The sequence below is a fragment of the Sturnus vulgaris genome, chromosome 2, assembly GCF_052056855.1.
Source record: "Sturnus vulgaris isolate bStuVul1 chromosome 2, bStuVul1.hap1, whole genome shotgun sequence".
NCBI lineage: Eukaryota > Metazoa > Chordata > Aves > Passeriformes > Sturnidae > Sturnus > Sturnus vulgaris.
Genome location: NC_142244.1, coordinates 111524230 through 111538706, shown reverse-complemented (window position 1 = coordinate 111538706; position 14477 = coordinate 111524230). Strand labels below are relative to the sequence as shown.

Genomic DNA, 14477 nt, shown 5'->3' with positions numbered 1-14477 from the left:
CTGGTGGGAAGCTTTGCCTTTCCCTTTCTCGGCTTCGGCTCCAGGCCATGCTTCAGCAGGATGTTACCATCCCCAAATCCATTCTGTTTTCCCCATTTGAAACAAATGACTTGAGATAATGGTAGTCTTAAAACTGTAATTTACTTTTTGTGAAGAGGGAATTACAGGGAGCGGAGAGTCTTTTTGGGAAAAAAATTACAAAAGGCTTGTGTAATGAATTTGATGTGAGAGGAAACGCTGGCTGTCTTTCTGCGTTATGTTGCTTTTTTGGTGTGTCTGGATGTGCTGGTTTTGGCTGGGGTAGGGTTAATTCTCTTCCCAGTGGCTGGTATGGGGCAGTGTTTTGGATTTGTGCTGAGCACAGTGATGATAATACTGGGATATTTTTGTTATTGCTGAGCAGGGCTTACACAGACCCAAGGCCTTTTCTGCTTTTCCTACTGCCACACTGGTGAGGAGGCTGGTGTGCATGGGAGGCTGGGAGGAGACACAGCTGGGACAGGGGACCCAAACTGACCAAAGGGACATTCCAGACCGTATCACACCATGGCTCAGTGTATAAAGCTGGGGGGGAAGGGTGGGATGTTTGGAGTGATGTTGTTTTTCTCCCCAAGTCACCAGTAAGTGGGATGGGGCCGTGCTCTCCTGGAGATGGCTGAACGCCTGTCCAGCCATGGGAAGCAGTGAATGAATTCCTTGTTTTGCTTTGCTTGTGTGCATGGCTTTTGCTTTCCCTATTAAACTGTCTTTATCTCAGCCCACAAGTTTTCCACCTTTGACCCTTGTGATTCTCTGATTCTCCCCCTGATCCTGCTGGTGGGGGACTGAGTGAGTGAGGCTGCCTGGGGCTTGGCTGCTGGCTGGGCTCAAACCAGACAGTGGACGTGGAAAGTTCCCTCATCAGTTTGTTATTAAATCCTGCCTGGGAAGGCAGTGAAATTAGCAGTGTGTGGTGTGTGATAGGGCGTTTAAACACACGTGGAGGCAGGGCTTATCCAGGCACAGGGAGTTCCCAGTGTCATTGCCACAGGAGCAGCAGCTCCAGAGCACCATCCCGCCTCTGCACAGATCCCATAGGGCTCCTGCATCCTGCCCGGGAATGGACATCACTTCAGGGGTTTGCTATGGTGCTGGGGGGAAGTGTTAAGGCTCAGCATGTAATACTTGACCCAAGCGTTGTGTTTTGAGGTTGGGTGTGGGGGAATAGTGTTTCCTGGGGCCTGGGGGATGCTGACCTCTTCCCCTGGAAGAGGAGTACATAAGAAGGGCAGCTCCTTGCATATGAGGATGGACCATGCATATGTGCATACGCTGACGTGGCTGTTTGCAGTTTGGCTGAGAAACTGCAAGCAGCAGAGGTGCAAGTGTCTGGTTGTGTTCTAGTTTGACTCTTTGGATGAACTGGGAGTGATTTTCAGAATGCTGGTTTAAATAGAGCACCTGAACAGACATTAAATTGCCCTGTGGCACTCAGCCTTCCCCGAACCTAAGCGAGAAATGCTTGTGAAACCAAAAGTGTTTTTGTGGTACCACATGTTCCTGTATTTGGCAATGGTGGCTAATTTTTTTGTAAATTGAATAAATCATGTTAAAAAAAGTTAATGAGGCATTTAATTAATTAACAATGTAGAGTTTTATGGTCTTTATGGTTACATTTTGTGGTTAATGACATTCTTCTTATAGCCTCTTAACACGGAATTGCCCGACAAAATTAGCTTTTTTGTCCAGTAGTAGGTATTCCGCCCTAGGACGAGCCTTTCCTTTTTACAAAAATAGATGAAACATATTTTATTTTGAGTTGCAAAGTCTATTTTAAATGGTAACTGCATACTAAAAGTGGTACTAAATACAGCAGCTGCTTCTGCTACCTGTATCCATCTGCTAATTTGCCTGGCAGGGAGGTCTGGTTTGGAAGGAAAATTCATACCTCCAGAGTATAATTTTGCACAGCCCTTTCTTATGGGCTTGAGCATGTGCTGGGTAAAGAGCATCCGTTCTGGAGTGATTTTTGGCCTTTGGGCTGATCAGCAGGGGCATTCAGAGCCCCTCTTTGGTGAGAGGTGGGACTCTGGGGGTCCTGGGTTAAACGGGCGGGTGCTTTGGGGTAGGTGGGTGCATCCCCCGTGGCAGGTAGAGGGGATGCTCTGGAGCCTGGGACAGGCAGCTCATTAGCTCTCAGCTCTAGCCTGCTTGGTGAGGGCCTGCTAAAAGAGCAGCTTCATGCTGTATCCTGGATACCAGCTCTCGAGTCAGGTGTACCCAGAGCACAGATTATTGCGGGCTTTCTGGTTTATTTTGAAACGGGAAGAATAAATGCACTGCGCCCGACGTCGTTTTATTCTCTTGGCTTGGCAAAACAAGCACTCGCCCCCTCCGTGCTGTATCTGGCTTTGCAAGGATGCCACTCAAATGCAAAATTAATGGTTTACCACTATTTTGGGAACATGGGGGCTATTTTATGCATTGAACATCTCTTAGAAATGTGCTTTGTTTTGCTTTGCCTTCTTTTGCATCTGACACAAGTCGAGGAAGACTCTCACCATCCTAAATTTTCGGTTGAGTGATGGAGCAGTCATTGTTCCAAGGCTGCACGGCAGCGCAGAGCTGAGCCTGGCCCAGGCTCTGGAGCGTGGTGTATTTGACTGCAAGATGAATTGTGTTAAATTCACATGGCTTCCTGCGGCGCCGGGCTCGTTATTGGAACCTGGCGCCTGGCTTTACTTCTGCATGCAGCAAACTGGGGTGGGTGAAAATGGGATTTCCCCCATCTCGATAGAGCCGGGCTGGTTTTTGTTTGCTGGTAGCAAACCATCCTTTGTGTGTCTTAAATGTGTTTTGTTTCGGGTCATGCACTTTTTCTTTTTAAAATCAAACTGACATTGGCTGTGCTGCTGTTGCACTCGCAGAATTTTCTGTTAAAAAATGCAGATGGAAGAGTAGCAACCTTCCCACTAGCTTTACATGTAGAAGTTCTCAGAAGTAGAACATTGTGAGTTTTGCCCGTGAAATTTTTATATTCTCCTTCTGTGACAGTAACTGATGTTGGGGGTTACAGGGTCCTGCAGGGCATGGAGCTCTCAGTGTCACTTTGCCCAATTTAGTCTGCTCAGGGAAGTCGTGATCTCTGCTATGTCTCCTGCACAGACAGGACTGTTAACAGCTCCTCCTTTTGTTTTCCTTTTGACTGACCCATCTCATAGAGGGTAACTTAGCATATCATACGGATTTTGTCAGTTAGCCCCTTTCCTTCAAGCAGAGAAATCTGCGCATTTGCACAGCAAGAAATAACACGATGTTCTTCTGTTTTCCTTCCTGTTTCCAGGAAGTGGTTCTGTACTGTTTGGAAAACAAGGCATGTGATGTGAACCATCGTGACAACGCGGGTTACTGTGCCCTGCACGAGGCCTGTGCCAGGGGCTGGCTGAGCATCGTGCGGCATCTCCTCGAGTACGGCGCCGACGTCAACTGCAGCGCCCAGGATGGAACCAGGTCAGCAGCACCCCGGGCCAGCACCGGCTCATCCCTGCCTCCCTTCCCTCTGTGCCTCTCCTTTATCCTCCCCTGCTCCTGCCGCCCCCCTCCCCGGAACGCTCAGAGCAGGTAACAGTGCCTTATTGCTGGTGCTTGGGCAGGACTCTGTGACCTCGTCTGGTTAATAAAGCAGTGGGGACACGCTTCTGCTGTGACTCGAGATCGGGGCAATTTCTTTTCGCTTCTGGGAATTTGAATTTTAATAAGCTGTGCTTTAGTTGGGTTTTGTTAGTCAGTGGAATTGCTAGCTGCAGGGCAGGAAGGAGTGATACTTGAGCTGCAGCCCTGCTCCTGTGCCCTCCAGGCCCTTTGAGTTGTGCCAAAAGAGGGGAGTTTGCCTCCTTAGCAGGGTTACTTTTGAGAGCACTTCAGGCTTTTGTGGCCATCGGGTGTGTGAATCCTGTATATGCTGTATAAAAATGTTGTTTGCCGAACTGTTAAACTATCTGCTCGTTTGATATTTTGGATTTACTTTTTCTTTTTTAAATCTCGAATTAGCCCTTTTTTTTCTTAAGTTTCCTTCACAGAATAGTAGGGGTGCTTAGTTCCTGTGCTGGCAGAATAGATAGCGAGCTTTTCTTTTTAGCTTTGTGGAGGAAAAAATGCTGCTCCTTTTTTTAAGCTTCTTGTGTATCTCCTAAAGCACCTCTTTGACCACCTCCGCGGGGCTGACCTTGGGGTAACTTGTCCTGAGCATATGCAGAGCGTTATTCAGTCTGTGCATTTTGGGGACAGGTCTCTTTGTGTTCTGTGAATCTCCTGCAGCTTGTTATCTTAAATGGTTTATCGCCTTCCCTATCACCATCCAAATAGCCAGGGAGGTAAAATTAGCGTAACTAAGAGTCTGCTGCTTTTGTTTTTAAGCTCTTTATTTATTAACTTGGGCAGGGAGGAGTCAGGAAAACAAAAAGAGGTCTGGTTAGGATGGTCCATTTAAAGTTCATGATGGTCCATTGTTCCCGGCCCATCACCAGCCCATCACAGCCCAAAGGAAAGCTTTTTGGAGAAGCATTAAAACCCCCACTGGATTGTCGGATTCCTCCTCTGTCGCCCACGTCTTTGTAAGAGTTCTGAGCTCTCCAGGCTGACAAACAGCCTCGTGTTTTTTGCTGCCTTGAGCTTTAATGTATGACCTGTGAAACAGCGGTGAGTTACCGTAAAAAGAATCCTAAATTATTTTTGTCTCACTCGCTGGAATAACCTATATAGAAAATTATCCCTGGGAAATGTCCGAGCAGCCTTAATCACCCGCCAGTTTGGAGTCCACCTTTCATTTCTAGTCACAGACTGAGCTGATTTTCAAGAAAGAAACTTGGCCAGTGTACCCTGAAAAGTTGTTTTTGGGAAAATGGATTTTAGAAATTAACATAATGATGATCTGATCATAGATGGTAATGTCAGAACTCAGCGTGCCGTTGCCTCTCTTTTCTGAGGGCAGACTTACTTTTCATTTGGAAAGCTGCCCAACAGACAGCAAGAATCCAAACCATAACTAATATACAGAGGAAAGATGGTCTGACTTGGACAGGACAGAGAGCAGAAGCTTCTGTAAGGAACTTTGGATCTGTGTAATGCACTGCCTTTTGGCAGGATCAGACCTCTCTCTCTGTAGAAGTAATTCAGGACATTCATAATACAAGTCCCGTTTCTCTCTTGAAGGTTTTTCTCCTTTAACTTTTAGGAAGAAAGATGTGTCAGTCTTCCTCAGCTGTGTTGTGTTTAAAATTAAATTGCAGAACATGTTAAAGCCTTAGAAATACAAGTAAAGTCTTAAAAAGAACAACAAAAAAAAACCTCCAAGAAGTGTACCATCAGAGACTTGTCTTTCTCCCCTTCTTTTTTTAATTTCTTTGAATATGCTTTTTATTTTTCCCTCTGCCACCTCACTTATCCAAAGGTACTGTGGAAGCTCTCAAGCCTGCAGACAGTGGCAGTGGATGTGTGTAGTTCTGTTCAGCCTGTTCATGTGAAGCAGCACGGAGGGGTGATGTAACTGTAGATGCAGCTGCCTGTGCTGTGTGAGTGTAGCTGTGCTAGTGAGGCAGCTTGAGGGTCACCTGGAGCTCTGGGCTCTGTTCCTTGCTGCCTCTGCCATCATCTTTTTGGAGGACACTCAGAGAAGTTGTGACTGGTGAGGATATGGCTTTGGTCTGTACAGGATGTCCGTGGGAATGTGAAAGATGCAGGAAACCTCTGTGAAGTCTGTGCATCTCCCTGCGCTCTGATCAGCGTGTTGGCTTTGCTTGTTCGTGCTTTGGGATGAGGCAGGCCTCATCATCAGCCTCTGGTTCTGATAGTATCAGAAATCTCGGTGAAGCCAGAAAGAAACGAAGGGCCAGCCTGGTGTAGGGACAAGGAGGAGACAGTATTTGAGGGTGTAGGAATGGTGCAGTCCCTCCCTCCACCCTTCACCCCAGCTCGGCACAGGATGTCCCTCTCTGCCCTATTCACAGCACATCTGCCCAGGCTAAATGTGGTAGGTCTTGGATGTTTTTCCCCTTAAAGTCTGTGCTGATAGACCACATGCAGTGCCTGCAGACCCTGAATACACAAGCACTCTGCTGCTCAATTAGTGCCTAATCAAAGATTATTGTAGAACCCGGAGATCTTTAAGACCTGTCTCCGAGGTGCTGCAGTCACTAAGGGCTCTTAATCGTCTTACCTATAAATAATAATAGACCGTGCTTAAGAGGTGAGAGCTTCGCTTCCCTGGCAGGACCCCAGTAAGTGCAGTAGCTCGAATAGGGGTGTTCAAACTGGCATTAGCAATGCTGTTTGCCGCCTGTATTTGGCCTTATCTCGCTGTTCTTCTCCTCTTACCTCTGCAGCTGAACCCGTGCCATTATAGAAACAAAGCCACATGCCAAAAATACAGATGTCCCCTGCCTGCTAGCGGGGGCTCCACGTTGCTTCAGAGTTCCCTCGCTAGATTCCCTCTCTGCAGCCAGTTTTGCTGTATGCTTCCCGCTGGCAGCTGATGAGCTCAGCCTTTTTTTTTTTTTTTTTAATTTTTTTTCCCTGCGAGGACCATGCCAAGATGGCTCTCTTCCTGTGTCCTTTCAGCTGGTGTTGGCAGAGCCATACCTTCCAGCAGCTAATTGCGTTAAAGAAGAGCCAGCCTGCATAGCTGCCCTCCTGCAACTCCCGCCTTGCCTCTTCCGTGGGGCAGCCTTGCGTAACGGAGCGGATGGAAATAAAAGCAAAACGCCAAGATATGGCATTGCTCAGCCAGTTACAAGACCTCTTACTGCAGTGAGGAGGGTTCTGGTGGTGCCTCAAAGGCTGAGAGCAAACCCTGGCTGGTCTAAATAGTTTATAATTTTGGTGGTGGAATGATAAACCCCCAGTGAAATGTTTTCCTGACTCTAGTGGCAGTAAAAATAGTAGGAAGAATTCGGCAGTACACAAGAGAGGGTTGAGATGTGTGTCTTTTGTAGGATATTGCAGCTCTCAAATGTCCCCAGATCCTTCTGGGGCCTTTTGAAGGGTTTGTTTTAGAAACGAGTTGTGCTACGTTAACTGTACCATTAGGGATAGAGAGTGTTTATTTCCATGATGCTCAGGGTGGAAGAGATTGTATGGCAAAGCAGCCCAGGAGAGGACTCCCAGGGATCTTCTTTTATTTTCACATCTGAAAAAGTTGCCTATTGCAGTAGTTGCTTTTGCATCCTACAAAGAGGATGGTTAAACTCTGCCAAGACTGAAGAATACTCCCTCCTCTGCTGGCCCTGCTGGGAGAAGCAAACAAATAGCTGTGCCTTTGCATGGTCTCGCTCTTGAGCTTGCCAAGAAACTGTTCTAGCCAGTAAAAGAGTCTGTCAGTGCTCTGTTTTGGTCTTTTCTCCCTTAACTTATCTATGGGGAATCTCCCCCCCCATCCTTGCCAGTGTTTTCTTTCCTTCCTTCTATTTATTGTTCTTCCTTCTTCCGCACTGCTTTACTACGCCTTTCCTTCCCCATGCCTCTATAAATTCCCCTCTCATGCCCAGGCAGCCTCTCTGTGTACTCTCAGATGATGAATCTGGTTCTGCCTGCCCCGCTGCCTCTGTCTGCAGCACCACGTTGGGCTTGGTGACCTGTAAAAAGGCAGAAGGAGATTCCATCACAGGGTTACAGCCCATGTGCTGCAATTTTTCCTTCCTGGGGAATGCCCAGGCACCCTTTAATAAACTCGTCTGAGTGTCGTTAAATCAATTGAAACACTGGGCGGTGATTTAGATGGTGTTTTTAATAAGTTAAGGGATCATCTTGAATTCATTACTGCTTCAAAAGCCACTTAGGTAAGTCAGTTTAAAAAAACCCCACAAACAAGAAAACCCACAAACCAATAATCCCACAACACTCCTCAACCCCCTCCCAAAACCAGAAAATCATAATTCTGAAATAAAATTTTAAAAGAGTTCAAAATTAAAGACTCCAGTAAAGCGAGGGAGGGGGGGAGAAAGAGCATTCCCAGCACTTGGCAGCAGCCATCACTCTGATCTGCTCCTGGTGCCTGTTGCCAGACTTTCAGCCAGGGATGCTTCATGCCCAGTGGGGGACAGGAGGGTTTGCAGCAAGGCTGACCTTTCCTGCTGTAGATGCTCAGAGTGCCATGACCCAGCAGCTCAGGTCTCAGATGCTTGCTGACAGCAAGAAACACGCGATACTTCTGCAGCCTCCGTGTCAGCACCTCTGTTATTTGTTGCCTCCTGCTTGGTGTCACCTGGGCTGTGACACTGCCGTGTAGCACTGACCAGATCCTGGGTGTGATGCTTCCCTGTGGGGAAGCACTGAGTCAGTAGGTGGAGGTGGGAGGGTGAGACTTGCAGGGGAATCCCGGGAATGCTGTCTCCTCCAACACGGTCTGTCTGTCTCAAAGGTCTTAATACGTGAAGGTGGCTTTCCAAAGAGTAGCATGTTGGGCTTTGAAGGTGTCGACATGTTGAGCTTTTTGCTGCCAAGGGTCTGAGGATTGGCACAAACTGGGCTGACGACTGTGCTTAGCAGCTTGAGGACCACCTGCTTCTTCACTCTGTTGGTGGCATGGGATGTACGGGAGGCAGGCAGCATGGGATCAGCTCCCTTTCCGTAGGGAACAAACCACCAAATCCCCAAGGGCACTTCCTCAAGTCAGTGTACTGTGCACATGTCAAAACTGATACGACATGCAGATTTCCAGCAAGATGGGTACAAGCAAGAACATGTAGCAGATGTTAGTCACCCTAAGTCACGACCTGTTGCAAAGTAATTGGAGTAAATACATCTGGAACATCTTTTTGAGACTTATCAGAGTCGCCCTCCTTCCCCTCCAACCAGCAGTGCTGTGTGATAGATGGGAAAACGGTGGTGTGCCATCCTCTTCTGACTGATTCGATCCTCCCCTCCTCTGTCCTGAGCTTCCATGGATGCCAGGTCATGCCAAAGCAGTGGTGACACGAGGGGACATTGCCCTGTGAGGCAGGAGTGGTGAGATGTGCCCTCTTGGCAGGAGTGAGTTGAAGCCCTGGTTGTCGGCCGAGCGTTTCTTGGCAGATGGGGAGCCGGGGCAGAGAGGTTCTCTTGGCTTTGCTTCCAGATGACTTCCCCTGGTAATATCACTGTGAAAGCTTTCCAGGAAGGCAGTGTGTGATCCTGGTTAAAGTCCTTCCTTGTGTTTTCATACAAGCTCTCTGAGAGTTTGAAAGCCTTGTTGGGGGGCAGCAGTGTCGACAGCCCAAAGCAGGAGTGTTGTGCTGAGCTGGACTGCCGTGATCACTGTCCATGCATTGGGCTCTGCTTTTAGTTCCCTGCTCTTGCTGTCTAAGGAAAAGATGGGATTTTAACACATCTTCATTAGTCTGAAGGGCAGTATGTTCTACTTCCAGACAACTCCCTGTTACGAATAATCAATTTTAAAGGCAAAAGTTAATGCGATTTATAATTAGCGATAAGGAATTCTAAACCTGGAATTTGCAGACCTGTGTATTAATGAATAATCCTTCTGAAGGCTCACAAAATCTATGTTTGAGCTTGTATAGATTGCTCACGCCGCATGAAATGCGTTAATTTCTGGGTGGACTACACTTAAAATAACATGGTTTTCTATTCTCTGATTAGAAGGGTTGAATTGTGCTGCAAATATATTCACAAGTACTGTTTAAAGAGGATGTTCTGCGCAGAAGTTTAATTCCTAGCAAATTTTCATAACTTATTTCTGTGTATATAATTTAGGAGCTTGGGGTAACCCATTTCTGTGCTTGCCCAGAGGCAGGCTGAATGAGCCTTGCTCCACAACACGCTTTTAAATTGGCAGACATTTGGAACGGTAGAGTGACTTGCAGCAAAATGATGTTTGTGAGGCTTCACACAAACTCCTGCTTTCTGTTACAGCAGTGTAATTATTTTACCGGCCCTTGAAAATGTGTACAGCGAGGAATAGACGTAACAGAAATAAGTGCCCTGAGCAGTCTGACTGAAGACAAGAGGGGAGGGGGATGATGTGCAAGTAAAACCGACAATAAGATGATTGGCAGCTGTATTAATAGTGTTACTTTCTATAAATAACTTTGATCTACAGTCAGGAGTTTCTTGTCAAAAACATTTGCATAATACTGTTGAGTCAAAATGTAACGCTGTGATTTTTCTTTCATTTCACACCAGACCAATCCACGACGCGGTCGAAAACGACCACTTGGAAATTGTCCGCCTCTTACTGTCCTATGGTGCTGATCCAACACTTGCAACCTACTCTGGGAGGACCATCGTGAAAATGACCCACAGTGAACTCATGGAGACCTTCCTCACAGGTCTGTGCCCACGCTGCATGGGGCTTTCTGGTCCTGGCAGATAGGGGCTTGTTTCCTGTGCCGCAAAGTCACCCTGGCAGGGGTGACTTCATCCCAAGGAGCCGTGGGGTGGGGTAGGCTGGGCTGCAGTAGCTCCCTCTTTGCCTGCAAAAACCCAGAGGTTGCAGGTGGGAAGCACAGCCATGCTTGGGGGCTCCTTCTAATTGAAACTCTTAATAAGTCATAAGGATTATTCCACTGCCAGATTTGATAGGTGGGTAGGAGGTCAGCGGGCTGTTTCAGTGCCTTCAGTTTTCTGCTCGAAATGAAAATAAGAAATTTGCCAATTCAAATAGTTGTTTGTTGAACATACTCATGTTTTCCCATGGTCTCACGTTTTATCTCAAACTATTTTTGGTTTTGCCAGTTCTGCCTTGTTTTATATCTGAAATACTGTAAAAATGTGTTAAAGGCTCTTGTCTTTAAACCTATCCATGGTAACATGCTTTTAGGGTTTTTTTTCCTCATAGTTTTGGATGAAGACACTTGCATTCCCTAGTAACTTACCTCTGAGCATGTTCGCAGTGTTCTTAGTCCATAAGTTTAAGTACTCATCTGTTTACCTGTTTGAATGATGCCGTATAGAACGCACACAGGTGTTTTAAGATCCAATAAAGTCCAGTATCTTTGACTTCCTAGCATCCTGAATCCCAGTATCTTTTCAGTAATTCAGTTTTTAAATGATACGTGTGGTAAAGAAGTACATCTTCTGAACATACCTGTGTGGAAAAACCTTTTTCATCAGTTTATTTGGGGCCAGATTTTCACCCTCAAGTTGGTGTCCAGAATAAATGTGAAGGCCAAAAAATGTGGTACACGCTATCTTCACAAAAATAAGATACTGCTCTCGGTATCTGAAGCTTAAGGTTGCGTCTGTCCCTGTTAGTCAGTAGGTGATTATTTGATGTGGTGGCTCATTATTTGATGTGGGGGAATGGTGTATTTATGCTGTTTTTTGTAGCATGTGTGCCAAGAATGTGGTGTAGGATTTTTTGATGGAAGGTATGGAGGATGTGTGTTGAGGCTCTGTGACGCGCGGTCTCCGAACTTGCCAGCTTTTTGTTCTCATCAGTATGTTTTTTTTTTGTTGTTTTTTTCCTCTCCAGAGTATTTAACTGACCTGCAAGGTCGAAGTGTTGATGACCCTGGTTTGTACTGGGATTTCTATGGCAGCTCTGTGTGCGGTGAGCAAATGTTGCCCTTTATTTCTTTGTATGCAGAGACTTAAAAACATGGGGCACGAGAGGGTGAGGGCTGTTTTGTTGTTGTGGTGGAGGAAGCTAGGAAGGAAGCAAACTGATTTTGTTTACACATCACGTTATTGGGGAAAAAAAAGCAAGACCTGCAACAGTCTTTCCACTGCTGACTTAGCACCTTTATTCAATTTTATTTAGATCCAAAAGATGAATCTGGATTTGATGTCTTGGCAAATCCTCCTGGCCCAGGTGATGAAGATGAAGATGGCTTCAGTGATGTGTTTGAATTTGAATTTTTGGATGAGCCTCCCTTACCGTGTTACAACATTCAAGTGTGTCTCTCTCAGGGGTAAGAACAAATACAGATTTTGGGGTAAAAAATGAGTTGGGATGATCTGCTTGGGTTTGTAGCAGTTTGTGTCGGTGAGGAAAACAGTATTTATGTAACAAATGAGCAATCAATATTGTAACTGCTGGGGTTTTTTTGGAAATAAACTAATAGGAGGTGAGAGGGGAAAAGGCTGGTTTGTCAGGGCTGAGTTTTTACTGCTGTATTACTGAGCGTGACAAGTGATGTTTGAACAGAGATTCCTTTCCTCATCCCAGACAGGCATCTTGTTTATAACTTCCCAAAATAGAAGTGCTTCTAGCACTTAAATTTGGGTATGATTTTGTAAGGTGTTAATTGTATTTCATGGGCTTTTCTGTTCTGCTGCTGAGTGGGCATGCTTTTGTGGATGACAAAATGACACCATTACTGCTTTTCTAGACTTTGTAGCAAAACTGGTTTAAAGCTCTGAATTGGAACAAATAAATATGTATCTTAGGGAAGATTCTATCATACTTAATAATAAGCAAAGACCTGGAAAGTTGTATTATCTATTATATTCAAGATATCAATTAGATTTGTAAACAACTGTTGTTTACCATTTCCACCAGTTTTGATGACAGCTAGTTTTAAATATTGATTCATGCAGGAGTGTGGGTTTTTGTATCTTTTTGTTACATGGGTGATGGATCTAACTTAATTCCCTGAAGTAGAAAAGTACAAAGATTGAATTTTAAAACTGTGTTATCTGACAAAAAACCAACTTACTGTTGACTTCTATTTAATATTGGTATCTCTGGAAGTCAGGGGTGCTGAATTTTGTGGTTATAACTGTAAGCCACCTTATTTGTGAAATGAAAATTAGGTTCAGGTGGGCTAACCTTTAGGTGTCTGAGTTGGGATGGCTGCTGGCCCACGTGGGCACTGAGGAGCCCAGGTTTTATAGGTCCCAGTGCCCCTGCAGGCCTGGATCCTTCCTTCCCAAAGCTGCAGGTAGCAGTACTCTGAATAAATACATACACACCTGCTCATCTGTTATATTCGACCCCAGGGCGGCAGCCTTGATTTCAGAGAGATTGCGGGCGTGGGATTGGGGAGGGTTTGTCACACAGCCATGTGGGGAAGAGCCAGGAATGCTGTGACTTAATGTCAGTTATTGGAGCCTCTCTCTCCTTTGCTTCCTCAGACCACGGAACTGGCTTCTGCTCTCGGACGTGGTGAAGAGGCTAAAAATGTCATCTCGCATCTTCCGCTGCAACTTCCCCAACCTGGAGGTCGTCACCATCACGGAGGCAGAGTTTTACAAACAGACTTCTCTCAGCCAGTTGTTCTCTTGTGCTACGGACCTTGAAGCTTTTAACCCAGAGAGCAAAGAGCTCTTGGACTTGGTTGAGTTCACAAGTGAGCTCAAGACTCTGCTCGGCTCCGAGCTTCACTGGTTGCATCCGCACGAGGACCCTCCCTTCGACATCCTCTGGTGAACCATCAGGCCATTTAATGTACAGTGCTTATACAGTTACTTCTTTATGTATATGTGTTCAAATAAAATTGTTTCTGTAAAGAAAGGACACTATTAAATATGAAAATATCTTTCCTTTATATAAGAGATCTGAATTCCAGTTGGATGGATTTTGGAAGAATTTTTTTTTTACTTCAATCAGTTTTTACAAAAATTGTTATATAATGTTTCTTTAAATGCACACAGGCTTTGGGATAAGTTTGTTATTACTCGGAACACATTTTTTTTTTAAAGAACACACCCACACACATTGACTTTGTTTCATACAAAGCACTGATTACACAGAACATACTTTTTCTAGGTGATGTGATCAAAGTCGTGTGGCTTGTTTGGGAGGTAGAACTCGGTAAGGCACTTGGTGATATTATTTTCATTTTTTTTGTTTACAGAATTACCTGCTTTGGCCAGGTAAGCACTATTGAATATAATTCAATAGTTTGTAATATAAATTAAACCATATCCATACGCATCAACTAATTGTAAGAACTTTTATATCCTAATTTAAAAGCTGTGAAATTTAGTTTTCACACATCAAACCGGATTGTTTATATATGTTTAAACATTTTATGCTCTTTATTTAAAGAAGACTTTGAACTATTTTTTCTGTACCTTGTAAAATATTGAAAAACTAACATATGTTGAAGTTGCTTGAAACTGTACATAAACTAAATTTTCTGAATTGTGTGTTTATGTTTGAGATCTGTGTTTTAACTTTGTAAGTAAATCTTCTGCCTTTGTATTTATATTTTACAAAAATTTTCTTAAAGGCAATAAAACTGTTGAGAAATGAAGAGGCTAAAGTTGACTCCCTTTAACTCTGTGCCTGGTTATGACATGAACTTAATCTCATTAATGTTTATGAAAGGAAGGTGTAATTTCCAAAGTGGGGCAGGGCTGGTAGAGGTGCAGGCAAACAGCTGATGAAATCTGGGGTACAATCTGTATTGGCTTTATAAATTCTTCAAGAAAACATCAGGTGGGTGCTTTTGGTGGGAGAAGGGTTTAAAAGTGCTGTTCACAATACCTTCTGCACCATCTTTTAGTTAAAGAGCTGTGAATAGGTTCAATCATTTTCCCTCTTTTGACATCCTTTTAAT

The 14477-nt window shown here is 44.9% G+C and overlaps 1 protein-coding gene across 7 annotated transcripts in view; it reads left to right on the top strand.

Annotated features, from left to right (window-relative positions):
• BCOR (BCL6 corepressor) overlaps positions 1-14180 on the top strand; it is an 81367-nt gene extending 67187 nt beyond the window's left edge. For all 7 annotated transcript variants that reach the window (XM_088160380.1, XM_088160381.1, XM_014876792.2 and 4 more), the window contains 5 exons: positions 3323-3489; positions 10153-10298; positions 11444-11521; positions 11732-11882; positions 13048-14180. In XM_088160380.1, coding sequence (XP_088016506.1) covers positions 3323-3489; positions 10153-10298; positions 11444-11521; positions 11732-11882; positions 13048-13342 — 837 coding nt within the window. In that variant the 3' untranslated portion in view covers positions 13343-14180. The remainder of the gene's footprint in view (positions 1-3322; positions 3490-10152; positions 10299-11443; positions 11522-11731; positions 11883-13047) is intronic.
• Positions 14181-14477: the final 297 nt, after the last annotated feature.